General features: G+C 42.4%; 11 protein-coding genes across 11 annotated transcripts; 8 read left to right on the forward strand and 3 right to left on the reverse strand.

The window, feature by feature from the left end:
- Positions 1-552: 552 nt before the first annotated feature.
- On the forward strand, positions 553-2579 carry EAE97_010582 (uncharacterized protein; the record flags this gene model as incomplete). The annotated part of the gene is made up of 3 exons (XM_038881097.1): positions 553-655; positions 713-1325; positions 1388-2579. 3 exons carry the CDS (start codon positions 553-555, stop codon positions 2577-2579), a joined length of 1908 nt encoding a protein of 635 aa, XP_038727958.1.
- A 1688-nt stretch (positions 2580-4267) lies between these two features.
- EAE97_010583 (uncharacterized protein) lies at positions 4268-5440 on the forward strand (the record flags this gene model as incomplete). Its single annotated transcript, XM_038881098.1, has 1 exon — positions 4268-5440. One exon carries the CDS (start codon positions 4268-4270, stop codon positions 5438-5440), a length of 1173 nt encoding a protein of 390 aa, XP_038727959.1.
- Positions 5441-6073: 633 nt separating this feature from the next.
- EAE97_010584 (uncharacterized protein) lies at positions 6074-6843 on the forward strand (the record flags this gene model as incomplete). The annotated part of the gene is made up of 2 exons (XM_038881099.1): positions 6074-6185; positions 6254-6843. The coding sequence occupies 2 exons, from the start codon at positions 6074-6076 to the stop codon at positions 6841-6843; spliced, it is 702 nt and encodes a 233-aa protein (XP_038727960.1).
- A 751-nt stretch (positions 6844-7594) lies between these two features.
- EAE97_010585 (uncharacterized protein) lies at positions 7595-9235 on the forward strand (the record flags this gene model as incomplete). The annotated part of the gene is made up of 4 exons (XM_038881100.1): positions 7595-7647; positions 7697-8358; positions 8424-8834; positions 8925-9235. The coding sequence occupies 4 exons, from the start codon at positions 7595-7597 to the stop codon at positions 9233-9235; spliced, it is 1437 nt and encodes a 478-aa protein (XP_038727961.1).
- A 399-nt stretch (positions 9236-9634) lies between these two features.
- On the reverse strand, positions 9635-11650 carry EAE97_010586 (uncharacterized protein; the record flags this gene model as incomplete). Its single annotated transcript, XM_038881101.1, has 1 exon — positions 9635-11650. The coding sequence occupies one exon, from the start codon at positions 11648-11650 to the stop codon at positions 9635-9637; it is 2016 nt and encodes a 671-aa protein (XP_038727962.1).
- A 517-nt stretch (positions 11651-12167) lies between these two features.
- EAE97_010587 (uncharacterized protein) lies at positions 12168-14738 on the forward strand (the record flags this gene model as incomplete). Its single annotated transcript, XM_038881102.1, has 5 exons — positions 12168-12302; positions 12590-12733; positions 12789-12849; positions 12898-14513; positions 14565-14738. The coding sequence occupies 5 exons, from the start codon at positions 12168-12170 to the stop codon at positions 14736-14738; spliced, it is 2130 nt and encodes a 709-aa protein (XP_038727963.1).
- A 611-nt stretch (positions 14739-15349) lies between these two features.
- EAE97_010588 (uncharacterized protein) lies at positions 15350-16273 on the reverse strand (the record flags this gene model as incomplete). The annotated part of the gene is made up of 1 exon (XM_038881103.1): positions 15350-16273. One exon carries the CDS (start codon positions 16271-16273, stop codon positions 15350-15352), a length of 924 nt encoding a protein of 307 aa, XP_038727964.1.
- A 387-nt stretch (positions 16274-16660) lies between these two features.
- Positions 16661-18252, forward strand: EAE97_010589 (uncharacterized protein; the record flags this gene model as incomplete). Its single annotated transcript, XM_038881104.1, has 3 exons — positions 16661-16953; positions 17005-17065; positions 17116-18252. The coding sequence occupies 3 exons, from the start codon at positions 16661-16663 to the stop codon at positions 18250-18252; spliced, it is 1491 nt and encodes a 496-aa protein (XP_038727965.1).
- A 356-nt stretch (positions 18253-18608) lies between these two features.
- Positions 18609-20350, forward strand: EAE97_010590 (uncharacterized protein; the record flags this gene model as incomplete). The annotated part of the gene is made up of 2 exons (XM_038881105.1): positions 18609-18994; positions 19081-20350. 2 exons carry the CDS (start codon positions 18609-18611, stop codon positions 20348-20350), a joined length of 1656 nt encoding a protein of 551 aa, XP_038727966.1.
- An 852-nt stretch (positions 20351-21202) lies between these two features.
- EAE97_010591 (uncharacterized protein) lies at positions 21203-22289 on the forward strand (the record flags this gene model as incomplete). Its single annotated transcript, XM_038881106.1, has 2 exons — positions 21203-21582; positions 21686-22289. 2 exons carry the CDS (start codon positions 21203-21205, stop codon positions 22287-22289), a joined length of 984 nt encoding a protein of 327 aa, XP_038727967.1.
- Positions 22290-23235: 946 nt separating this feature from the next.
- On the reverse strand, positions 23236-24536 carry EAE97_010592 (uncharacterized protein; the record flags this gene model as incomplete). The annotated part of the gene is made up of 3 exons (XM_038881107.1): positions 23236-24088; positions 24138-24239; positions 24295-24536. 3 exons carry the CDS (start codon positions 24534-24536, stop codon positions 23236-23238), a joined length of 1197 nt encoding a protein of 398 aa, XP_038727968.1.
- Between the last annotated feature and the right edge of the window lie 629 nt (positions 24537-25165).

Below are 25165 nucleotides of genomic sequence, written 5' to 3' on the forward strand. Positions count from 1 at the left end.
TAATACTATGTTCATAATGTACCAATTCCATATCAAATGCCTACATGCAATCTTCAAGGAGATAGTTACACATGTGCCTGTCAACATAAAGTTTTACTTCCATGTCCTTTGAGACTTCTCAGCCATGCAAAACTCTCCCATACATTTCCACATCTTGGAAAATCTTTATAGATCCACATCATGTCAACACAGAGGTGGATATACATCCCACGCGTTGAACTATGACGGAGTATAATAAAAATGATTTTCTTTCTTCAGACAGGTACCAAGCTATAAGTTTGCCAATATCCAACTAAGACGGCTCACTTTCGGAGCATCCCAGACATCCCCCTCTCACCTTCACCTAAGATGTTTCCCCGACACGGACGAGAAAGTTATTCATCCTTTCTCCGTTTTCCAATTGCTGTAACTAAGCAATTTCAACTAATGAATTTTTTATACAATCTCATCCAATCTGGGTTATTTCATCCATGAAGTACGCGCCTCAGCCTAGAAACTATCAAACTACACCCAGTGCTCATTGAAATAGGTGAAGACGTCAATTCCATTACAATGCCAGCCAAAAAGAAAAAAGCAACTGCAGCTTCTGCATCTCGCCTTTTAGCAGGAACCGTCTCCAAAGCGGAAGATCGAGCGCCGTCTGCAAAAAATGAAGGTAAGCCAGTACCTCAATTGAACGCATAAAAACAGGAATACTAAAGTAAAGTCGCAGACTTGCACGTTGATTCTCAACAGGTCGAACAAAGGCAAGAATCATGGCCCTTGCATGTACCCGTGATTGAATATGAAAGCTGCGATGAGAAGTGCGCTGGGTGGGGCTCGGATACAGACTCTGGGAGTGGAGGTTTCCTCGATGATGATATGGATGTTTTGCCGACGGGTTGGGGGAAGAATGATAAACAGTCGAATGAGGATAAGGAGAGAGCGGAAATTGCTAGGAAAGCCAAGGTGAAGAAAGAGAAGTCTCAAGTATCCGCAGTGGTGGTAGCAGCTTGTCGAGAGGAAACACACACGGTTTCAGATCGAAAGTTGGAGTCATCTCGTGCAATTGTCAAATTGAAGAAGTCTTCCACTAATACAGAGAGTATGGGATCCGCGCTGAAGGTATCGTGTGGTGCGACCGAGCAAGTCGTCGGCGAAAGTATCATCGAGGATATCAAGGTGATCAATTCGACCAGTTCGCCCGAGAATTCTTGCCTCGTGTGCACCGCTCGATCTTCAGAAGTTGTGATGAGCAAAACAACCATCGCGAAGTCTACTGCGTCGGAATCAGAGTCAAGCATCAAGTTGATGGAGAAGATGGCCCGACAAGAGCACGATTTGAAGTCTGCGAAGACACAAGCTGGTTCTTTGCGTGCCGATATTGAAGTTTGACTCAAAAACACAGGTTGGAAATGCAAAAGCAACTGGATCAACGCAATGAAAGTCATCGAAAAGAGATGGACGCAATGAAGTTGGATCTAGAGGAAGCGCAAGTGGCACGATGGAAAGCATCGACTGATTTACGGAAAGTCAGGGAGAAGAATTCAGCAGTTCGGACGGAGAGAAGAGAGCTGGATTTGAAGTTGATGGCAATGTCCGAGGAAGTGGTGAGACTTGGGGGGAGAATTTCAACCTTGGAGACCCAAAAGAACGATGCACTTGAATCAGCAGAATCTCTGTTCCGCGCGCTGAAGCTATCAGCACAAGACGTCACAGACTGTCAACTCAAACTAAATGTAGTTCAAGAACATAGTGCGACGTTTCGGCAACAAGTAAGGAATTTGAGGGTTGAAAATCATCGGATCAGACAGGAGCAGTCCCGGACAGCCTCAACTTCCAATCGCTTGCAACAGCTAGAAACCAAGTACGAGACCCTTAAGACTGACTATTACACTCTCGAGGATGAGCATAATGAGCTCCAAGAAGATGCATCTAGATACCGGAGCGAGCGCGAAGAGTACAAAGAAGAAGTAGAGTACTACAAGAAAAAGCGAAACGCCCTTCGAGACAAATTGGAAAGTGTTGAAGCAAGCCTCGAGAAGATGACCGATAAGTATGCGAGTATGTTATGCAGTCGTGATGCTGTTCGACAGAACTACCAGGATTTGAAGAAGACACATGAAATCAGAGAGCCATTGGTTAAGATAGGAGCAGATATACGATTACGTTTTCTAGACCAAGCACGAGAGACATCACTTGGTATCTCCCGATGTGAGGCAGACATGGCTTTGAGAACTAACGGTAATGTTGCTGCTCACAGGGGTAATGCAGCTGCCGATGCGGCATTGTTCAAGGGCAACCTTATTCCAGAAGAGTACGAAGAAGAAGCTGAAGAGATCTTTGAAAAGTTATACAGTCATAAATCTAGCGCCTACCCATTCTTTGATGGAGTCTCCGAAAGACAGAACGACTGTGAAGCAACATTATCTACAATAACAAAATCTAGTGTATCGGCGACTCTGCGTGAAGAGTGGCGCCTGGTCTGGAATAGAATTTTGGACGGCCCAGACAGCAAAAGAAAGATCTTGATTGAAGAATTGGAAAGGTTAACAGACGAGATAGTCGACTTAGAACGTTCCAGTCGTCGTCGCAGATAAGGAAACCCTCGCAACTCGCTGTTCTCACAGGATACAAGTGTCGATATTATCAGGAACTGAAACTGCGTAATATTCCGGATCATGAAGAGTTAAGACACAAGTCTTAGGGCTAGTTTGGATGTAAAATCCGCGCTGAATCCACTGAAATAATCCGTTCTTTATGTTACTACAAATTCTGTAATAACAGTAATCCGCTTTAAAAAGAGTGGATTATTAATCTATAGTTTTATAATTTATATATATCAAATTTGTTATAAAATCTATAAAAATAAAAATAAATAAAGTATATATATAATATATAACGTGGTTTATCAGCATATGACCCATATCAGCATGTAGCCCACTTCGAAAATGCACTAAAATCAAGGTTTTTTTAATATTTATATTTTAATAATTAATTATTATTTTGAAAGGAAAAATCATAAAAAATCATAATAAAAATAGAACATTTATAATATTTAGATTTCTTTTTTAAATAATTTATTTTAGCTCGAAATTGTCACACTTTGTATTACAAAATCTCTTTTTCTTTAATAACTTTGATAAATATTAGAATTTTGAAAAAAAAATTAGATTTTTAAATTATTTGAAAAATAAGGTTTTATATAATAAATTTTTGAAAAATTCTATCGACTAATAAAGAAAATGCATGGTTACGCACAGACGAATTTTGTATACAAAATGAAGTGAGCCACATGCTGATATGAGTCACATGCTGATAAACCACGTTACACAAATTAAATAGAATAACTCGAATTTTTAGTATACTACTAATATTTGAATAATTAAATAAGTGAATATAGGAATAGTTTTATTTAAATTTATGTATAATTATAAACTCTAATTCAAAATAAATCTATAGCTTTAGACTTTATCTATTATAACTTTAGGTTTTATATATTAAAGCTTTAGATTTTAAAGCTTATAGAAATTTATAAAAACGTGGATTATCTATTGAATTAAAAACAAAACTAATTTTTTCTAATCTTCGTTTTCAATCCGCGTTTTTATTTTCCTATATAAATTTATTAAAAAACATGGATTATTTAGTATCATTTTAAAATAATCCATCCCCTCCTCATTTCAAAATATATTAAAATAATTAAAATACGGATTATTCAATGAAGTTCGCGATTTGACATTCAAATAGGAATTCAAAATCTGCTTTTAAAAATTGTGGAATATCCAGCGGATTTAATGACCGAACTATGATTGATTCATGCTATATAACGAAATAGATATATGTATCTTATCAGATAGTATACTTTACCGCTTTATCTAGTCGCCCAAACAATTGAAGCAGGGAGAAAAGGGTGACGTTCAATCAGGCGAAAAATTAAACGAGAGTCTGAAGATGGAATTTGACTGACAGCACCGTACCATTATGACTGCAAATACTAGTCTTCTTGAAGTTCTGTACTGGCAGCCGTAGAGTAGATTCCTTCGTGTTTATAAGATGCTGTCTGTAGCATCTATTCCTTCCGTGCAATACATAGTATTTCACGATCTTGATACCACAATTAACACAGAGCTTCTTTTTTGAACATATTGTCCTTGTAATTTATAATAATTCGATCCAGACATCGCAGGAAACAAATCCAGTACCTGGATAATCACCCATTAGATCAGATTCGGCAACACCCGAGTGACTCCAATACACTTCGTAGCATATCAATGAAATTTCAAATATGCTACCCTTCCAATCCAATGTTGGGCGCGAGATCAGAAAGGATACCAGCGCCAAAACTTCTAGTTCCGGACTGAACGCAAGTAACGGCCAAGCTCGCGAGGACTTCGGCTCAGAGAATGCTGCAACAATGGCAATAGCATGGCAGAAGACAGCTACATTATTCGCCGGGTTAGAGCAGAAACTCAATCTTTCTAACTGCGATATCGCCGCAAAATTTCTCCGTGTTCAGACGGCGGCAGAAAACTTTGTTATCATTCGACAAGAAGTGAAGGCACTAAAGGATAGTGTTGCCCGACAACTTGAAGAACAAGAAGAAGAACTGGAAACCCAGAAAGATCAACACGCGGAGGAGTTGAATGAACTCTGCAGGCAGCTATTTGAGAAGGTCAAGGAAAATGCTCAATTAAAGACGGAGGTAACAGCTCTCTCTGAGATGAACTCGACGCTCAAGCAGGACAACACAAGATTGTTGCATGAACTAGTTTACGAGACAGAAAAATGCGTCATGCACCAAAGATCGAAACACAGTCTCAAACATCAGCTGGAGCTTGCAGTGGATGTAGAGGACTACTTCGAAGCTAAGGAAGAAAACATGAGACTTCAAACTCAGATTGAGGAGATTGAGGGGGAAAAAGCAAATCTTCAGTCGAAGGTTAACGAGCTGGTGCAGGAACTCACTCTTAAAAACCCGCTGGTGTTGGTGGGTGCTGCAATTAGATTAAGATTCCTCGAGCAAGCCAAAGAGTTCGTCATTAATAAAAGGGATCGCCCTGAGCTCAACCGCGAGCTGCGAAGCGAGGGGAATCTGGCAGCCCATTATGGCAACATCATAGCAGACGAATCTCTCTTCAAGCTTGAGTATATCCCGCTAGATTGCCTGGAAATTACTAGAAGAGTATTCAGAGAGCTATATAGCTGTTATCCAGACCGCCGTCGGTACTTTGACTCTATTGAGATTCGGCTTTCGAATATCCTTGCTGCTAATCGAGCCCACCGAAGGACAGAAAGCTCGGTATCACAGCGCAAAGACCTGATGGAGATGTATCAACAGCTCCAGATATTGCAAGACTCTGACGAACCTTCAACGGTGGAAATCTCGAATCATGTGACGGCGATCGAGCTGATAACCGACCACATCATTGATTTGGACTTGAGAACCCGTCGCGGATGACTTTGGGACTGTTTGGTCGATATTGCTTTGTCATGGACGCTTGTCGGCAATTCCACAAACAAATATAGATTGGCGTTGTGGTGGTGTATGGATGAGGGCGTTCAATTTTTGGGAATTTAGCATGCATGTGGATAGCAATGGTTAAGACAGTAGATGAATGTTGTGAGACATGTGGTTTAAAAACTCACGTGAGATCCGATGTTGTCTCCACATGACGATCTTTACCCATTATCAATTTTGTAAATAGAAGAATTTAAGGATACGAATATAACAGGAAAGATTTTACTGCACAACTGAATGTTCATGTTGTCAATGTTGTCGTTGTCGTTATGCTGATGTGTGATTGCTGTGGGGAAACCTTGCATAGCGATGTCATAGAGTTAGGTGGTGAGGTGAGGGAAGGAACCATTGCGAATAATCTAGATGTTTCCAACAACAAACCAATTATATTTCATAATTTTAATACAACTCTAAAATTGACGGGACAACAGATTAAGCTTTCTTCTTCTCAATACAATAAAAAGCAACGTCTTCATTAATATACGATTTTTAACATAACTGATCAAGACTCGCCGACGTCTGATCTGAATTTCTAATTTAAGTCCTTACCTGGGTAGCTTCAGATTCGGCAGTATGAGTGAGCTTAACGGTGGCTGTTCTTGTGGTCGCAACAAATACACAATACATATCCCACATAACTCAGCAGATGGCGCACAAGTCTTTTTCGATAGCAGTAATGTCCATCGTACGTAAATTGGAGATATTCCCTTCCTTATATTACCAAAAAGGCGGTTGCTAATATCACGCAACCAGGACGATCACAGGCTGCTCCCCTCTCAGCATGGCTTCGTGTGCCATTAGCTTGGTATCACTCAACGACGTACGCCTTCTTCGATGATGAATCGCACAACATAATTCGACGATCCTATACTCCTCCATCCGAACAACATGCGAAACGACATTTCTGTGGCTTTTGTGGAACACCTCTCTCCTTTTGGACGGAAGAACCGGCAGACCATGCAGATTATATTTCGTTAACTTTGGGATCATTGGCTTCTTCGGATCTGCGAGATCTCGAAGAATTGGGCCTACTTCCTAAAGAAGCACTCGAGGACGCACAGAATGATAAACAAACCATCGAGACTGTCATACCACATACTGAGAACGACGGCAGAGGAGAGCGAGGTCTACCATGGTTTGAGACGTTGGTCGAAGGAAGCCGATTGGGTAAAATGAAAACAAGCAGAGGTAGAAGAACTGCCGACGATGGTCGAATCAAAGTAGAATGGGAGATTGTAGAGTGGACTGGTGAAGATGGCGATGTGCAGTTACCTATAACTGGAAAGAGAAAGTTAGATGCTACAAGCCCAGGTGAAGGTTCTCGCATGGAGGGACTACAATAGATGGGATAGCATCTGCAAGTTAATGCCTCTGGGGTGAAATGATAAATTACGATCGTATGGGTTCGAGTTTGGTTAGTACCGTGGATTATAGTCAAGAAATGATGTCGTTTATGGAGATTTGGGTTTGGGATGGACACAAAACGAGAGAGCTTTGCAAGTTCACAACAAGGTTGCCGATCCTTACAACAATCTCGGAAGAGTTATCTTCTCATGTCAAACAGGAGTTCGGGGATTTGTTAAGAATTGAGATAATGGGCTGTGCCAATACTGTACATGTAAGATTACCATACCAAGAAATGCAAATAGCTCTTTGCAATCAATTGTGATGTTTCTATCACATCTATCCGCTTGACATCCGAGATTCATCTACGTATGTATATACACGAGCTAATCACAGGCACGAAAACGACACCAAATCCCGTGAACTGGGTCAATTGAATTCAGTCGGAATTTCGTCCCGTCTAACCGGTTCAAACATTTACTACCCCGCCATAATCTAGTGGGGCGGAAGATATCAAAGTCACTCAATTAGGAAATAATTATATAACGGTCTGAACGGTCCGAGGGGTGGGATACGAGTTAGTTCCATTTGCTTGTTATGACACAATACTAATTTACAATTAGCCGCTCTGTTTCTACTTATATGCGAGTAGTTCCCCTTCTCACAGCAACTAATTCTATATTCGATACTATAAGTACTTAGTATCTTTTGCGTTTACAAGAATATTATCGAATTTCAAAAGAAAACACCATGGGTAAAGCAGTTCTACCAAAGGATTTCACATGGGGCTTCGCTACTGCGAGGTATATTGTCCTTGATCAGATCCCATATCTCCTACTAACATCACACTAGTTACCAAATCGAAGGAGCTCCTGAAGAAGATGGTCGTGGCCCTTCTATCTGGGACACCTTTTGCAAAATCCCCGGCAAAATTGCTGATGGTAGTTCCGGAGACGTGGCATGTGACTCCTACCATCGAGTTCCCGAGGACATTGCGCTTCTCAAACTCACCGGTGCAAAAGCTTATCGATTCTCTATCTCCTGGTCTCGTATCATTCCCCTGGGTGGTCGCAATGATCCGGTAAATCCAAAAGGTATCGCTTATTACACCAGGTTGGTGGATGATTTGCTCAAAGAAGGAATTACCCCTTTCGTAACGCTGTTCCATTGGGATTTACCAGATAACTTGGATAAGAGATACGGGGGATTGTTGAACAAAGAAGAGTTTGTTAAGGACTATGCTCACTATGCAAGAGTATTGTTTGAGGCGATTCCACAAGTTAAGAATTGGATCACGTTTAATGAGCCGTGGTGTTCTTCTATCTTGGGGTACAGCACGGGATTGTTCGCTCCCGGACATACGAGTGATAGATCAAAGAGTGATGTGGGAGACAGTAGCAGAGAGCCATGGACAGTAGGACACAATCTTCTCATAGCTCACGGCGCAGCTGTTAAGATTTACCGAGAAGAATTCAAAGCTAAAGATGGTGGACAAATCGGAATTACCCTCAATGGTGCATACATCTCCACATCTAATCTACTCCAATTCTACTCCAATATCACACTAACTCTCCCCCAGGTGATGGTGTTTACCCCTGGGATACTTCCGATCCCAAGGACGTCGAAGCCGCCGAACGCAAACTCGAATTCAGCATTTCCTGGTTCGCAGACCCCATCTACCACGGCAAATATCCAGATTCCATGCGCGCCCAACTCGGAGACCGTCTCCCTACTTTCACCGACGACGAAATTGCATTGGTGAAAGGCTCGAATGATTTCTACGGCATGAACCACTACACTGCTAATTACATCAGACATAAGACTACGGAACCGGAAGAAAATGATTTCTTAGGAAATTTGGAATTGCTGTTTGAGAATAAACAGGGTGATAATATCGGTCCAGAGACCCAAAGTGTTTGGTTGAGACCTAATCCACAAGGTTTCCATGATTTGATCTTGTGGATTTCAAAAAGATACGGGTTCCCTACTAGTAAGCGCCCCTCCCTCTCTCTTTCCCTCCACCCATCTCACATAACCCATTCCCTCTCACCCCTCCCCCACTAACTCACCCCCTTCTCAGTCTACATAACCGAAAACGGCACCTCCCTTCTCCGCGAAAACGACATCCCCTACCCCGACATCCTGAAAGATACTTTCCGCGCCGACTATTTCCGCGACTACATCCGCGCCATGGCATCCGCCGTTGAAAAGGGCGCCGATGTGCGCGGCTACTTGGGATGGAGTTTGATGGATAACTTTGAGTGGGCCGAGGGCTACGAGACCAGATTTGGAGTTACGTATGTGGATTATGAGGGGGGTCAGAGACGAGAACCCAAGGAGAGTGCGTTGGTTTTGAAACCGCTCTTTGAGGAGTTGATTAAGAAGGAGTGAGATTTGGGGGAGATTGGGTTCTGAGAGGATTGGAGGGTAGGGAAACGGATTTTTTAGGTTTACTTAGTGGGTGGTTTACGTGGTATTCAAAGTAAATGGGTGGCATAGACAATACGGTTACTTAGGGTCAACTATGAACTGTGAAATTTTGGCAAAAATATCTCCTTGGTTTCGTTGCTTCATTGATTTATCTTTATAAAGTCATAGTGATCCGGTCTATCCCATAGACCTATGACCGAAGGACCAATCCTTCTATATTTTGCATGATAATGCAAACAGGGTATAAGGGACCAGATAAACTCCACCCAGCCATTCCTTTATCGTAAGTACAGCAAGAAAATCGAACATCCAGTCCCTGGTCTAATCCTTCAAACGCCCAATCGACCTTAACCCGGCCCATTATACTTCACCAAGAATTTCTATCTCCTCCCCGCCACCTTGCATAGAAGCTTTATTAGACTTCTTGGACTTGGCTGGTTTTTGCCTTCCCATCCCGACCAAAACAGCACCGGCGTTCTCCTTTTGTGAATCTGGTCCATCCTCACCATCGCTAGCACCGCCATTGCCTCTTCTTCCAGCTTTGGAAATGGCTTCTTTCTTTCTCTTATCAGCCGCCGCTTTGGCAGCTTCAACTTTCTCTTGCTCCGCATTGTGCTCATCTTCGAGTCGCTGTTGTTCTGCTTTGATCTCTTCTGAATCCTCGAATTTCTGACCTGTAAGCTGAGTGTACTCTTCGAAATCAATCTCATCTGTCTTCCCTTTGAGAGCTCGATCAACTTTTGCTGGATTTTGGCGTTCTTCTCGCACAAATTTTAATTTGATTTGTCTTCTATTGCGGTCTGGAAACATCGCAGCAATCATTTCAAACGCCGTGCCAAATTGTCGAAGACCCTGATAGAACAATTCATTCGAAGTTGAATCCCATCTTACAGCTGCGGAACGCTTCATGTATTGTCCTGAATTCACTACTCTTGTGAATTCGTTTTCTTCTATTTCTTCCAGCACTTGACCCGGGTTTCGTGCTTGCCTATGTCGATCAACTTGCATAGATTGGTCATCCAGTACAATTTGTCCGTCGATAACTCGCATCTGTAATCCGTTATTGTTTATGACAGCAGCTGGCGCGTCAACAGCCTCAGCGTTATTCTCGGATGACGCATTATTGATTAGACCTGCAAGTTCGGGACGTTCGGCCAATTGCGCATCAGTCTTCTTTCGGGCATGCCTTAGCTTGAGTTCGTCATGTCTACTGAACTTCTTGCCAATCCGAATATCTTTACAAAGATCTGCCATCTTCATGACCGTAGGTTCGATGACTTCATTTTCCGCATCCTCTGGAGTGACTTCTCGATCTCTTCTCTTCTTTGGTGCCTCGCCGTCCTTGTTCCTGCGTTCTCGTGTCGATCCTCCAGTCTTACGGGGCCTATTCAATTGAATTTCGACTCCAGTTCTAGCTTCGTCGCCATCTTCGACCTGAACCTTCTTCTTCCTTGGCGCTGGCTTCTTCCTCGCTTTTTTGAGAGCTGGCGCTGCTTCTCCGTCGACTGGCGTAGGTGTTTCTTCGGAAGTTGGAGTTACTGTAGAGACTAGATGAGACGTCTGACTCGCTTCACCCGCTCCCATTCCAGATAAATCGGCATCCTCAAACGATGCGGGTGGGGTTTGTAAATTTACATCGATTACTTGTGTGGGAGTAGACGCAGGTGCTCGTGTTCTGTTGATTGTGGTATTTATTCGCGGGACGTCTGAAGAAATCGCAGGTGTAGAATTATTCGAAGGTTGAGGTTGGCTTGCTGGAATAGCTTTTGCAGTTGTAGCATTATTCGTAGTTATATTGCTAATCGGAGGAAATTCTTCATCGTCTACAACTTTCTGCCCACTGTGACTTGGCTCCGCTAAAGTTTGGTTATTTGAAGGTGCCAGCACTTCTTTGAGTACAGTCGAAGACGCAGTTGGGACGGTTTGTAATGGCGCGTTAGTTTCGGAATCTTGCACGTCATCCGAGGGAGGGGTCAATTTTCGGACTTTTGTAGGTGGTCGCTCAACTGGAATGGGGCCTTCGACATCATCTTCTCTAACTTTTCTTTTAGCCGTATTGTTAATAGTCGCGGAAGTGTCATTGTTCGAGCTGATGATTTGTATTTGAGGCTGGACCGGCGGAGCATGTTGTAACTGAGGGGTGTCTTGAGTTGCTTGAGTTGGTTCCGAGATTGTAGTTTGGGATGGTTCTCTCTCCACATATTCAGTCAATGTGGGTGTAGGGATGGGTGGTTGAGTTGCAGATACTGGTGCTTGTGGTTGAGTTTCGGAACTTGGTCTCGCTGCAGGTTGCGACGAAGACGGTCTGGTAGGATTTGGTCGAGGGCGAGCACTTGGTTTGAACGACTTTCCACCTTTTCTAAGCATGGAAGACATTTTGACGAAATTTATTGCGCCCGATGGGCGAGATCCAAAGAATGTAGCTCGAGTCGCGGTAGAATTTGTTTGTCTTCAAAGCTGATAATTGCTCAAATGTCGAATATAAATTATAGATAAAAAAATTAAATATCGCCTTCTCTTTGAATGAACAATGGGAATCCTTTGAAAGTATCCCTAGGTATGCTGAGTGTGGTTGAAATAATTATTTCCATTGACCTGGAGCCGGTTCCCGCTCTGACTAAATTTTGACACTAGTCCATTTTGGATTTGGCGGCTTGCAACTTCTCACTTCTTTCGCCTTTACCTCCATTTACTTTCTCAGCTTGACAACCCGTAACGACGATACAAGGTCAATCATACCACACATTTGGAAACATTCGATACTACCTATTATTGCGCTATACCCATATCTGGTCGAATCCGCTATCGTGTTTGATCTTATGAACCATTCACCTTCTTCAATCTGATGACGCCTGTCGCCGCATCAGCTCCATCTCTCCCTTCCTTCATCAAGATGGAGGACAGGAAGAGGGCAGCTGGCCAAAGCACTGATGATCTCGCACCCCCTACCAAGAGACAAGCTACCAACGGTGCCGGAAAGGCCTCTGCAGATTCTGAAAATACCGCGCCTTGGTCTGAAGATATCGAGGTATGTAATCAGTCTTATGACATCTCCTTTCGCATATACGCTCTTCATCAATATTTTGTCGGATTCTCTCATCTATCAACGTCATACAAGAGTCTAGGGATTGCTCTTGAAATCTGTGTGGCTGTTGCTAATGCGCAGCTTGCTGTGAACAGCATGGATAGCCTGCATACCTTCACGCCTATACCCGCACTCCCACAATACATCGCATCAATGTAGTCAATACACCTTCCCTTTTACGAACAAGGAATAAACTGGCTGGAATGGCAGGCTGATATGTCACGTTATAGAAATACCAAAAAGATGCGATCTATCGACAAATGCTCGAGTACAAACGAGAGAAGGCAACTTTGGAATCACAATTGAAGACAATACAGAAGAAGTCTACAGATCATGACGATCATCTGAGAATCATTGATGCTTGGTGGACACAGGTATGATAAGCCCCTTATCAGTCATTTGGGACACGAAACTGATTACGGGTGACAGTTATTAGAAGAAGTGACACTGCTCGCAGAAAATGACATTCCAAATGCGGAAAAGCCAGAAAGTTTGTTATCTGTTGACTGTAATTTTAATTGACGCTGACGCATGATAGTATCCTTCTCAACTTCTTTACAATTTCATGGTATCAAAGCCTTCTCGGATCATCTGGCATCAAAAGGCAGAGAAATAAAATCAAAATTACACAAAATATTTACTGCAGTTGCAGCTGCTCATGGCAAACCCTCGACAGACTTGCAAGATCTTCAAGCAAAGGTTACAAAAATGCTTGCTTCTCAGAAAGAATATCTCGTCACAGTAGACCGACTCCGCAACGAGAAAGAAGAACTGAATGAGCTTCTCGAATTGGCATCGCTGCGTTATGTTAAGGCCGAGAAACGTTTAGATAGGCTGAGGAGTGATACGGTTCGAAAAGAAGAGGCCAAGGCATTATTCCACAGTACTGCTAATGGCGCTAAAGTCGAAAATGGCGTGGACACTGAAATGACGAATGGAATAACGGAAGATAAGGAAGCTAATCAATCAGCATATAAAGAGGCACAAGCGGTTGTCGAGAAGCAAAAGGAGCAACTCGAAGCCATGGCTGCGGAGAATAAATCACTAACAGAGCAAATTACCGCGGCCAGTATCAAGCAAGCACCCTCGGACGACGACTATGCTCGGACTGAGCTTTTTAAACAATTCCGTATTCAACATGAGGATGTTATCAAACGTATCAATCACCTCGAAGCCACTAATATACAATTGCGAGAGGAGGCTGAGAAATTACAAGCCGAACGGACTGCATATCGTATTCAAATAGAGAACGAAGCCGAAACGACCACTGGTGAACTGGAAAGTCAACTTCAACGCCTGGATGCTGATTTGACGAGAATTCGCTCTACCCGAGATGAGTTACTTGCTGATATTAGCGTGCGAAAGGCCAAACAGGAACAGGATGATGCAGGCATCGAGCATTTGAAAGAATTGGTTGGAGCAAAGGATGATCGTATCAGATCTCTTGAACTTGAAGTCGAACGTCTGAGACAAATCGCCGAGCAATCATGCCAACCTACACCAGGACCGGAGATAGATTCTTTAAACCTCGAAGAATTGCGTGTCAAGTATGATCTTCTTCAACAAGGTTATGACTCGATCAACAAAGAATTACCTGCCCTCCAGTCCGCGTACAAGCGAGTCCAGGCCCTGACGAGCAAGAAAGTTATGGACTTCACGGCTCTCGAAGAAAAGGTTTCGGTTTTGGTTGCCGAAAAGAGCAAGGCTGATCAAAAATATTTTGCGGCCCGAAAGGATATGGATATTCGCCTCCAAGAAGTTCGAACTTTGAAGAGTCAAAACGCTAAAAGTTCCGAGATTATCTCCCAGCTCAAGGATGTAGAGACATCTGACCGAAATTTATTGAGCAATTTGGAGAAGCAACTCAGTGATATGAGACAGTCCAATGCCTCTATCTTGGCTGAGAACAAGAAGTTAGAGGCATCAAGTAGAGAGGCTGCAAGCAAATGTGAGAGCTTAAAGAACCAAGCAGCGGAATTGACCAACCTTCTCAAATCCAAGGATTCTGCGAACTCTGGTACCAAACAAAAGATTCACGCGGTGGAGCTAGAGAATGAACAACTTCGGGTTCGATGTGAACAGGTTCAAAAAGATCGAGATACATGGAAACAGAAGAGCTTGAGCAATCAATCTGGGGAGGAGGAAATGCTCAGAGTAGGTCTTAATCATTGTTGTTTATCGTGATCTATTACTAACACAATATAGACTCTTGCATTGTGTACCGTTTGTCGTGCAAATTTCAAGAACACTGTTTTAAAGACGTGTGGGCATCTCTTCTGCAATTCATGCGTGGATGATAGAATCTCCAACCGTATGAGAAAGTGTCCCAATTGCGCTAAACCTTTCGACAAATTGGATGTCATGACCGCTCATATGTAATATGATGGGTTCGAATTCAAGACAAGGACTTAATTTAGGTTATTGGGAAGTTGTATGATTTTTGTTTCAGGAAGTGTGACGAAGTGCCGCACTGCACATTTGAGCGATGACTGGCTTTTGCTTGAGTGTAAAGGAATTTGTCCGCATGTATACCATTTTTTCGCGCCCTCACATCATATGTGATGAAGTCCTTTTTTCTTCTTTCAATCGGAAAATTTCTGAAATAGAAGCAGACAGCGATGGACTTTGTATTTTAAGATAGCAAATCGGTCGACCAGCGCAGGGGTATGCTCTTTCCCTTGATTATTGATGCAGTGGGAAAACTGCAGAGTTGGCAGATCAAATAGCTCTAATAGAAAGAAATAACCATGTTTTCAAAATGAAATTATTATTGCAGTCAATCAGTTGCATTGTATGTCTAGCGCGGTCGGGATGGAATGAATGATAGGAGACTGGAGTCAAAAGTAATCATGATACTTTCGCGGAGGTAAAATTTGGATAGCTCTATTGTATAAGACGCCAACTTTCATCACATTGTTCTTCAATCAGGTCCCTTCGTCGGGAAGTAGCGCGATTAGAGGTGAGGTGCCTCGTCCAGATTGCTAGGGTAACTATCTTCTCGACGTAGAGCCGAATCCAGTATTTGACCGAGTGTTGGTAGAGGGGGAGCTTGCGCTTGAGCTTCCAGATCCAGAACCTGCACCCCAGCTACTTCCACCTCCACCTCCCCAGCTACCACCACCTTGATTTTGTCTATTCGCTCTATTTCCTGCGAAATAACCACCAGCAGCACCTGCCGCCGCACCAGACCAAAATCCAGGTCTCCACGCTTGTTCAGTAGCACCATAGTTTCTTGTAGATCGTTTTCCAGTTCCTGGATAAGGTGGTGGGGGGTCGTCATCGCCTGGTCCTCCTGGTCCTCCTCCTCCCCATCCTCCAAAACCTCCTCCTCCCCCGGCTCTTCCCGCTTGACCATTAGCGGGTCCTTGTCTCCAATTTTGAACCATCGAGTAAAGAATCCATCCCAAAACTCCCACAAATATCAACCAGAATAATAAACCCATTCCTTTCTCTACAGAGCTCTCTCCACTTCCACCGTCCCAAAAGCTCTTTCCATACTTTGCTTCGCCCTCCTCCGTCAATAACAACCTGTATTCCACAGCACAACTACCCTTCAACACGTATTCATCATCCTTGCTATCATAACCCTCACATATAACATCTGTACTTCCTAGCTTAAATTCCTCTGGAAGATTTGCAGTGCAGGACCATTGAATATCTTCGGAAGAATAATCGGATCCTTGGTTGGTACAGCGCATGACGTCAACTTTGTAATGTCGACAGCCAGGGCCGCTACATGATAGCTGTGGAACAGCTGAAACTCGTCGATGAGATGTCTGGGCATTGTCGCGTAGAGTGAGAGTTTTTACTTTTGATAGTAAGATGGCATTCTTGGGTTTGGAGGCAGCCGTGGTGAGAGGGGTAAATGTGAGGAGGGTGAGCAGAGCCGGGCAAAGAAATGGTAAAAAGAGCATTTTTGCTGTAATTATTTTGGTTGCTTCTGAGAGTTGTTTTTCATGGTATTTCGAGGAAAGAATAAGGTATCAAGCGATGCAAAATTAAGTGAATCCTCAAAAGAAAGGACAGATCATCAACATAGATATTCATTCAACCTTGGAAGGCAAGTGTAACGAGCAAGTTACCTATTTTCCTTGGTGGCGGAAGTTATGATATCTATCAGCCTTGCGCTCATGTGGTTCACCGCCTAACAGGGGTCTTATACTGCCGAAACACTTTAAATCACATGAATGAACGCACTTGCCAACTCAACATATATGAGACCTAATTCGAGTATATAAGCTCTATATTTATTAGACCTCACTTCAAGTACCAAAACATACACACAAGTCTCATCAATCATCATGCGGCAAAGAATAACTTTCCTCCAACAGCCTCAAGATGCAGTTGACCCCCAATTCATCAAAATTTCCCAAGACTCTCTCACCGCGGGACGGGTGAAAGCTGCGAGAGAGGATCGAGTTACCTTTAGCTTTAGCGAGCTTCCTGAAGAGATATATGGAGTATTAAAAGCATCTCATGAACTTCATATTCGATGGGTCAGTCCAAATCAATATGATGCAGCTTCACCTCTATTGTCAAGACTTTCTCCAGGTCTTCACGTGTTTTACAGTCCGCAGCGAAACAGCAAAAGCCCGTACGTGTTTGTTTAAAATATCCATTCATCACATATGCTAAAACTACGTAGTGATCTTTTATGTCCTGCTCTGAAGAAAGTATTTGGAAATCTTGATTGTATATCTCCTAAAGTAAGCTCTACTTTGCCAATGAACTGGAGATATCATCTAAATAATTATAGGAGTCTTTTACCAAATTGTCTGTGGAACGATTTGCTTCAAATGCTGCAACACAATATTATCAACCCCTTGAGAATCTCACAACGCTCATTGAATATATACAGCAAAATGTTTGCGGTAAATCGGATAAAGAGTGTCGTTCAAGAGCCGGTCGTCTTGATTATGCATCTTACGTTGATATAGATTTTGACACAATATCTCATGCATTGAACATAGTTGCATTTTGGGAACCTCAAACTTGGGACCTTGAGGTTACAAACACAGCACCGAATCATCGTTTAGAGGTCGGTATACTTTCGGTCGAAACACCTTTGCAACCTGAAGAAATCTCATTAGGTGGCTTCTTGACTGTAGTCGGCGAAGATTCAAAACCGTCTCCTACATTATTCGCTTTCCCAGCTAGACACCACACTACAGACACATTCTTCACTTCTTCCTTCATGGAACCCTCTGGTCTTCATCCTACTTTACAACTCATGCTCAGCTCCAGCGAACCACCTGTTACAGATCGGGAATGTTCATTACATACACATCTCACTTTACCCCGTACCGTCTTTCCTGATAAATATCAGTTATCTGATCCACTGTTCCTTGCATCTAAGAACCTAAAAGCTCTTCGTCACGTTACATCCCCAGTCGACCTAGAAGCTCCAGACTATGCAATGAATATCTGGGGTTCTACTCTCTTACTTGAACTCGCACCACCTGAGTCCACCCAGTCTTTCACGGCAGAAATTCCTCTTCATTTGCGATATCTATCTCCTACCAACAACACCAATGGATATACATCTATAGAGACTCCTCATCCTATAGTTTTTTGGGCATGTACAGCAGATGAAGGTAGCAAATTCTCGGGTAACCCTTTTGATAGGGTCAATCTAGGTTATGATGGTCTATTTGGGCCACAAACTATGTTCTATCATATCTCGCCAGTAGCCGTACCTGATGGTAGGCTGACGAATACAGTTACTGTTCCAGTATTAGATTTAAATAAGAGTAGCTGGGTGGAGATTGGAACCGCTAGCGTGGTTTCGTTGGGCTTTTTATGGATTGTATGGTGTTTATTGAGGGTTTGGAGAGGGCAAGGATATAATAAGGTATCAAAGGGAAAGGTTGCGGATATCAAGAAGGCACAATAAGTCAAGGGAGAGTAATGTATGACTATATATATAAACACAATCTAAGTTGATTGTATTCTCTTCCGAATATCACCTATCATAAGGGTGGGCATTCAAGCCTCTTTAATACTACATCTTTCACTATCGCCTCGACTGTTATCGTCTCAACATACGCTTGAATCACTCACTTATTCACTTCTGACTTTTTATATCAGTTTTAGTATGATCAATCTTGTCACTGGCTCGGCCTATAACCAGGTCCGACTGTCCATTCTCTTTCCGACCGTACCCATAACGACCTTTGTTTCTGCCCTCGAAATAAACAATATACTAATCATCAAATATTTCCATTTCATATCAACCACAATAATTCAGTTATGGCACTCTCCACAACAACAAAGATGGCTTTTCTTGAGGAAAAAACATCTCCCAGATCTCTTCGCACCTTTCCAATCGAGCTTCGTCGTATGATCTATCGTCTCCTCCTTCAGGGTATATGGGGAGAACTCGGTCATCGATGCACGGCTCGAAAATTCCTTGCCGCATTACGTGCAGATGTGGGACTTTATAAAGAAGCTCTAACTATCTTTTACAAAACGAATACATTTTCCTTGAGTTATAAAAATTACTGGCTGGGGAGATGTTTTGTTCAGAGTGGTGGGGTCAGATTTATGGATACGAGAATTGTGTCATTGGCGTCGACGTTTCAGAAAGTACATGTTGAAGTTCCACTCTCTACTTGGACTTCAGGTCCTATTGATGGGTATGCTTGTTCTTCTTCTTTCCTTTGACTTCATGTCCATTCATTTCAGTAAGTACAATCTCGGGCATCAACTAACAAACTCACAGTCTCCCCTCCACCTCCCCATCCTTCGACCGCACAGCCCGAATAATCCGCATGGCGCAAAACCTCACATATCTCCATGTCGAACCCACAGTCAACAGTGGCTGTCGCACCCAATGGCTCGCTCTAATCTGCGATCTCATCGGTCCCGCCGATTCTTGTCCTGCTCTTCTAACTCTAAAATTCACATGGGCAGCTTATATGATGGAAAAATATAGCCATACCGTCGAATGGACCATCCATCAATTCGATTCCGTCTTCGGCACCCCTGGATATCTGGAATTCCCCTCAACCGGCCACAAAGTATCCTGGATATGGCAACACCGCGGCCAAGACACAGGCCGCGTCCTCAAATGGGGCAACCACGGAAAAAGTCTCGCGCGAATCGAAATAAGCCTAGGCGAAGTCGCCGCCATGCGCCAACGCGATCTCATGTCCCACGAATCGGGAAAAATCTGGCAATTTCGACACTGTCGCTCGTTTATGTATGGCGTGCATCCAAAGTGTTGTATCTCGATTTTCGCAACGCCACTTCCGGGAACAGGGGTGAATGATCCGCCCTCGGGGGTTTATCAACATAGCAATGGAGAGATCTATAGACAGGGAAGTGGAGACGATTTACCTATCTTGTTGGATGAGAAAGATATCGGCGAGGAATCGGGGATGTGGAGACCGATTCCGATGAATAGTTTGCTTAAAATGAAGAAACGCTGTGAGGAGGAGCAGGAAAGAGGTCCTCTCATTCATCACGAGCCGAGGGAGGAAAATCATCTCACGAAATGGCTTTACGATCAAGGTTTTGAATGTCCCATCGATACCGTCGCGAAGTTCAACACAATTCTCACATGGGCCCGGAAGCAAGAAATGTATGGAAATCCTTCTCAGCGCGGTTCAGAGGGTGATTTGCGATATATCTCAAATTCCGAAGATGTAGACATCGATACCAACTTTCAAAATACCTTCGCAGATGGACTTGCAGTTTCGCGTCCGGAAAGAGAGGAATCGCATCCGACGGTTGAGAGACGAGTACCAGGTGTCAAATACGATAGACGGAACGGAACTAAGTATCGTTCTGCACTTCCAAGTAATTGGGACTGTGCGGATAGTGATGAGGGGATGGAGAGAGGAGAGGAGGTTTTCGTCGAGGAGAGCGAGAAGAATGATCGTTTGGCGAGGGATAGAGTCTATGCGGAGAGTGGGGGGAGTGGGGAGACGGTTTTGGTAGAGGATTTGGTGTTTGAACCGGGAAAAAGGAGACGGGAAATTATTCGTTGACGGGGGGTGTTGGTTGGGAATTGGAGTTGGAGTTGATGTTGTTCGACTGTGGTGGGGGAGACATGGTGGATAGATGTTTCTGGGTATGATATGGAGTTTGGGGATGTGTACGGAAGATATCATGACTACTTTGTATATATGAGGCGTTTTATAGGAAAGTAATTGTCACTTTGATACCCTGGAGTCATGATCTGGAGTTACAAAGGCTTGGTTATCAGAGTCGAGAAGTATGTTATACTAGTGGATAATCGATATTCAATTCTATTTCCATTCTCAAGATATGAATGTCGTTATTGTAATCTTACATAGTATCTCCAACAGACTGTTAATCAAGTTGGCGTTTATTCAAACTAAAGGCGTTTCAAGAAATCATGACTAAATTTGAGAGAAAGGGAAAGGGGAGGGTCGGAGGAAATTTTGGGAAATGCTGGGCACTATTCTGAAGAGGGGTTGGAGATGGAGATGGAGATGGAGATGGAGATGAAGATGATATTGCATAGGTCATAGTAGGAAGGGGATGAATGACGGATTGAATGGTGTATATGCGAAAATTAACACATTGATACTAATATATAATTTCACAAAACTTCGACGAGAATGGATTGTGATCTTTATATACTCACTACCATTGCTCTTGCTCTTTTCCATTTCCTATAACTTGAGCTACATTTGTAATGTCTTCTTTCCATATCTTATCTGCGAGTGCAACCTTTTAGATATGAGTTGCTCGTAAGCCCTTTTTTCTTATCCATTAACTCGGACACATCACAACTTCAGATAGGTATTCATAACATATCTATATTACCAAACATCGAATTTATATTACATCAACAGACTAATCCATCATCCAAAATGGGACTCTCCATTTCCCGCAACGTAGAAGAAAGAAGAAAGACGAATCCCCATTCCCCGTCTCAAAATCTCGGCATCCGAACAGCAGCCCAAAATACAAATACAAACCCCCATCGTCCCGATGGATTGTACAAATTCCCATCAAAAGTGCGCGCGATTATTTTCTTCTACGTCCTCTACGATTCTTGGCATGGAAAATCGCCAAATTTTCTCAGAGCCTTGAGGGGAGATTGTGGTTTATATTTTGAGGCCCTGCCGGTTTTTTATAAGCATAATGTTTATGAATTACAGGGTATTCATCATCTTAAGAGGGGTAGAGAAGTGGGGTTCTTGCGGAGTGTTCAAAATTTACGGTTTAAAATCCCTTTGAAGGATCCAAGGTGAGTGAGTCTGTCCGTGTTTTTGCTTTCGAAGTTGTCATTCTTCAATTTTCCAAATTGTCGTACTCTCTCTAGACGATGGCAATTTCTGACATGCTGGTAGATTTTCCACGAAAAGTAATAATTTGCAAGTATCCACAGAGCGAACAAGCCTCTTGAAAGCCGTGAAGCTATTTCGTCCCGAGCCGAGCAATCGCTTGTATTTCTCACTTGTGGGCACATGGCCTTTACCCCGAAGGGATTCCCCACGCTTCTCGCTCGCAGACGCCATCAACATGTATGTAAACTACGCTGAACGACTCGAAACAATGCGTCGATGTTTCGAGCGATTTCGTCAAAAGTGCACGGCATCGTCTGGGTATACAAGTGTTCATGCTGCTCCCATTTTGTCAATCGCGTTCGAGGAACCTCATGTGAGACGAAGTGGGTTGGTTATACATCACTTGTTAGAATATCTACGTTTTTATATACCGATGAGAGAGCAAAGACTCGCATCTGTTAATTCATCGGGTTCTACGACGTGGGAATGGGAAACGGAGTGGGGAAATGATTTGGTGATGCAATTCAGATCAGCTCATCCAGGCACGAAAAGGAGAGAATGGCATCTACCATGTACTATTCGGGAAATGCTGGAAAGGGATCATGAATTTTGGGTACAGCATTGTCTTCAACAGAGTGAACGTTATGGTTTTCTGCAGCTTCATTAGATGGATACTTTGTTGGACAGAGATACTCTTAATACATCATGCGCTACACTATCTTGACTATGGATATGAAGAGTACTCTTGACATTGTATCAAATAAAATATACGAATAAAGGGTCAATCGGGATGGGAGTGCGATTGGATGATTTCATTGAGACCAAGAAATCGAGATTCGCAAGAACGAAAGCCAGACTTTGGAAATGGGTATGATGGTTCTAAAGAAGCGAACTGAAGATGGGGATTGAAATGAAATGGAAATTTTAACTATTAGAGTGATGTCTCTTAATAGTAGAAAGCGGTATCGTTATATCATTGTATCATTATAATGAATAGCGAAGTTCTTCATTTCCAGTAAACACTGGAGTTAATATACATAGCTTTCTGTAAAGTATCGAAGTATTGAAGATTTGAAGATTTGAACTCAAAATATTTCACAGCTTGCGTTATTCATCGTATCATATCATATCGTATCATATCATGTAATCTTGTATGGTATCGTATAATATTGTATAATATTGAATGCTACTTATCTATATTTCCTATCCAGTCTTGACAAAAATCAATAAAATCGTATCTCACATACACATACACATACACGTACACGTACAAATGCAAAGGCAAATGTATCTTGCAGTTTCACTTGGTAGTCTCTTTTCATCTTTTCCCTACCCCTATAGAATACTTCCATAATTTCTCTCTATCTCTTCCCTATCTTCACCTCACCTCACCTCTCTATCTCTTTCCTTGTCTTCACCCCCACCTTCTCCTTTCTTCACAAAATGACAGAATATTCGACTTTGCGCAAAAAATGTCAAGTGTTATAATCTCAACCCACTATTCCACCATTCCACAAGATTTTACTTCCCTCCCCCCCCTCTCCAAACTTCCCCCTAAGCCCTAAACCTCCAAACCCAAACCCACCCCTCCATCTCACCCCACCCACCAACCCCTACTTCTTCTGCCTCGTAATCTCAAAAACCTTCGTCAACCCATCCACTACTGTCTCCACATTCATCGTAACCAACGGCATCTTCTCATAACTACCCTCCTTCATAATCGCCACCAATGCCAAATACTTATTCACCTCTCTCAACATAATTGGTCTCTTATCCGCCGTAAGGACAATCACACTTTCCGCATCCTTACATGCGATTTGTTCTTCCAATTTCTTATTCCATGGTGGTCCTTCTAATTTCGTGATATATTCTGGAGATCGCTGATATCCATATATTTCCGATACATCAACGATAACATCGATATAATCGCTACAGATTTCATAGGATGGCATATCGACTGGAGAAGAATCGGTTGCGATATAAATCTTGGAGAGAACATCGAAGAGGTATGCTTTTTCGAATCGACAGTTGCGACAAAGATCATTGAGAAGAGCTTCGAGAGTTGCAAGATGAGGAATCAATTTTTGAATGACTTTACTAAAGGCTTCAAAGATAGAATGATTGTAGATAGATGTGAGATGAAAATTGACAGGTGCATTTTCCATTCCTTGATCCGAAAGTTCATCTTGAATTCGTTGCATAATATCTCGTTGAATATCGAGCATATAATCATCTGATAGACCATCAACTTTATGAATAAACACTTCAATGTTAATGTTTGGGAAGGATTGATGAAGGTTGTAAATGGTGCTGTTGAGACGAGCAATGGCTTCCAAGTAATCATCTTGAGCATCAATAACCCAAATTAAAGCACCAATTTCACCAAAGATCGCATCAACATCGAATTGAGCATCTTGAAAATCGATTTGACCTGGAAAATCCCAAACCTGGAAATCCATAAAGGAACTTGAGCATATTAGTAGGTACCATCATAACAGAATCTATTGTAACTTACTGCATGGAATCTTTTTGAATTCTTGCGGTAGATTCGAGAAAGAGGGTTTCATTTGGGGGCATCTTATGAAATACAACGCTAGATATCGAGGATTTTCCAGATCTGCAATAGATTAGTAAACAATTTCATAAATCTGATATCTCATATCATAACTAACCTTCTTTGACCCATCAATAATAATCTAGGTTTGCCTTTTGCGGCAACACCAGGTGCTGGATCAACTACCTTGGTAGCATCCTTCTTTTGAAGAGCGGCACGATTCTGTTCATGAAGAAATTCAAGATTTAGTGATGCTGGACTAATATATCGAACGGGACCCATTCTAGGAGGACCATTATAGGTTTGATTCTCCTGGGTACGTCTACGGCCTACTTGTAAAACAGAAGTAGAAGTAGACATTTGACTAATATTAAAACGAAACAATAAAATAAATATCGTACAAGTAACAAGTGCAACTTTGCGAATGAGTAATACAGAAATGAGTGATTAAGTGATAGAAAAGATGTGATAACATGAAATGGTAAAAAGATAATGTGATATCAGCTGAATGAAATCCCAATATTTGCTTCTTGTATGTGGTGAGATATTGTTTGCCGAAAAAGATCAATACCCAAGGAACAATAAAACACAACAATCATTCAAATCCCAACTCCTGATTAAATCCCACCAGCCTTGCCAAAGTACAAATCCAAACTCCAAGTCGACTTCCACCGTTTGTTTGTCCAACATCAACGACTGACACTCATACAAAAGTCTCGGATAAGTACCAAGTTGTACTCGGTCTTCCAAATTCGAAATTGTATAGAGGAATCTAGAAACGGGTATGCACAGAATTTTGGTGAGAGAATGATTCTCTTGAAATCCTTGGGGTGACACTCGTCAAGAGAATATGAATCTTGGATTATGTATCCTTCACTCCAATATATGTAGGGATGTAAAGGATGATAGAATAAGGCAACAAGAAAAGCCAACAATAATGAACATCAACTCCTTTGATATCATTGAAACTTCGACTTTCCTTGTATATG

Source organism: Botrytis byssoidea (assembly GCF_014898295.1).
Source record: "Botrytis byssoidea strain MUCL 94 chromosome Unknown BBYS_029, whole genome shotgun sequence".
Classification (NCBI taxonomy): Eukaryota; Fungi; Ascomycota; class Leotiomycetes; order Helotiales; family Sclerotiniaceae; genus Botrytis; species Botrytis byssoidea.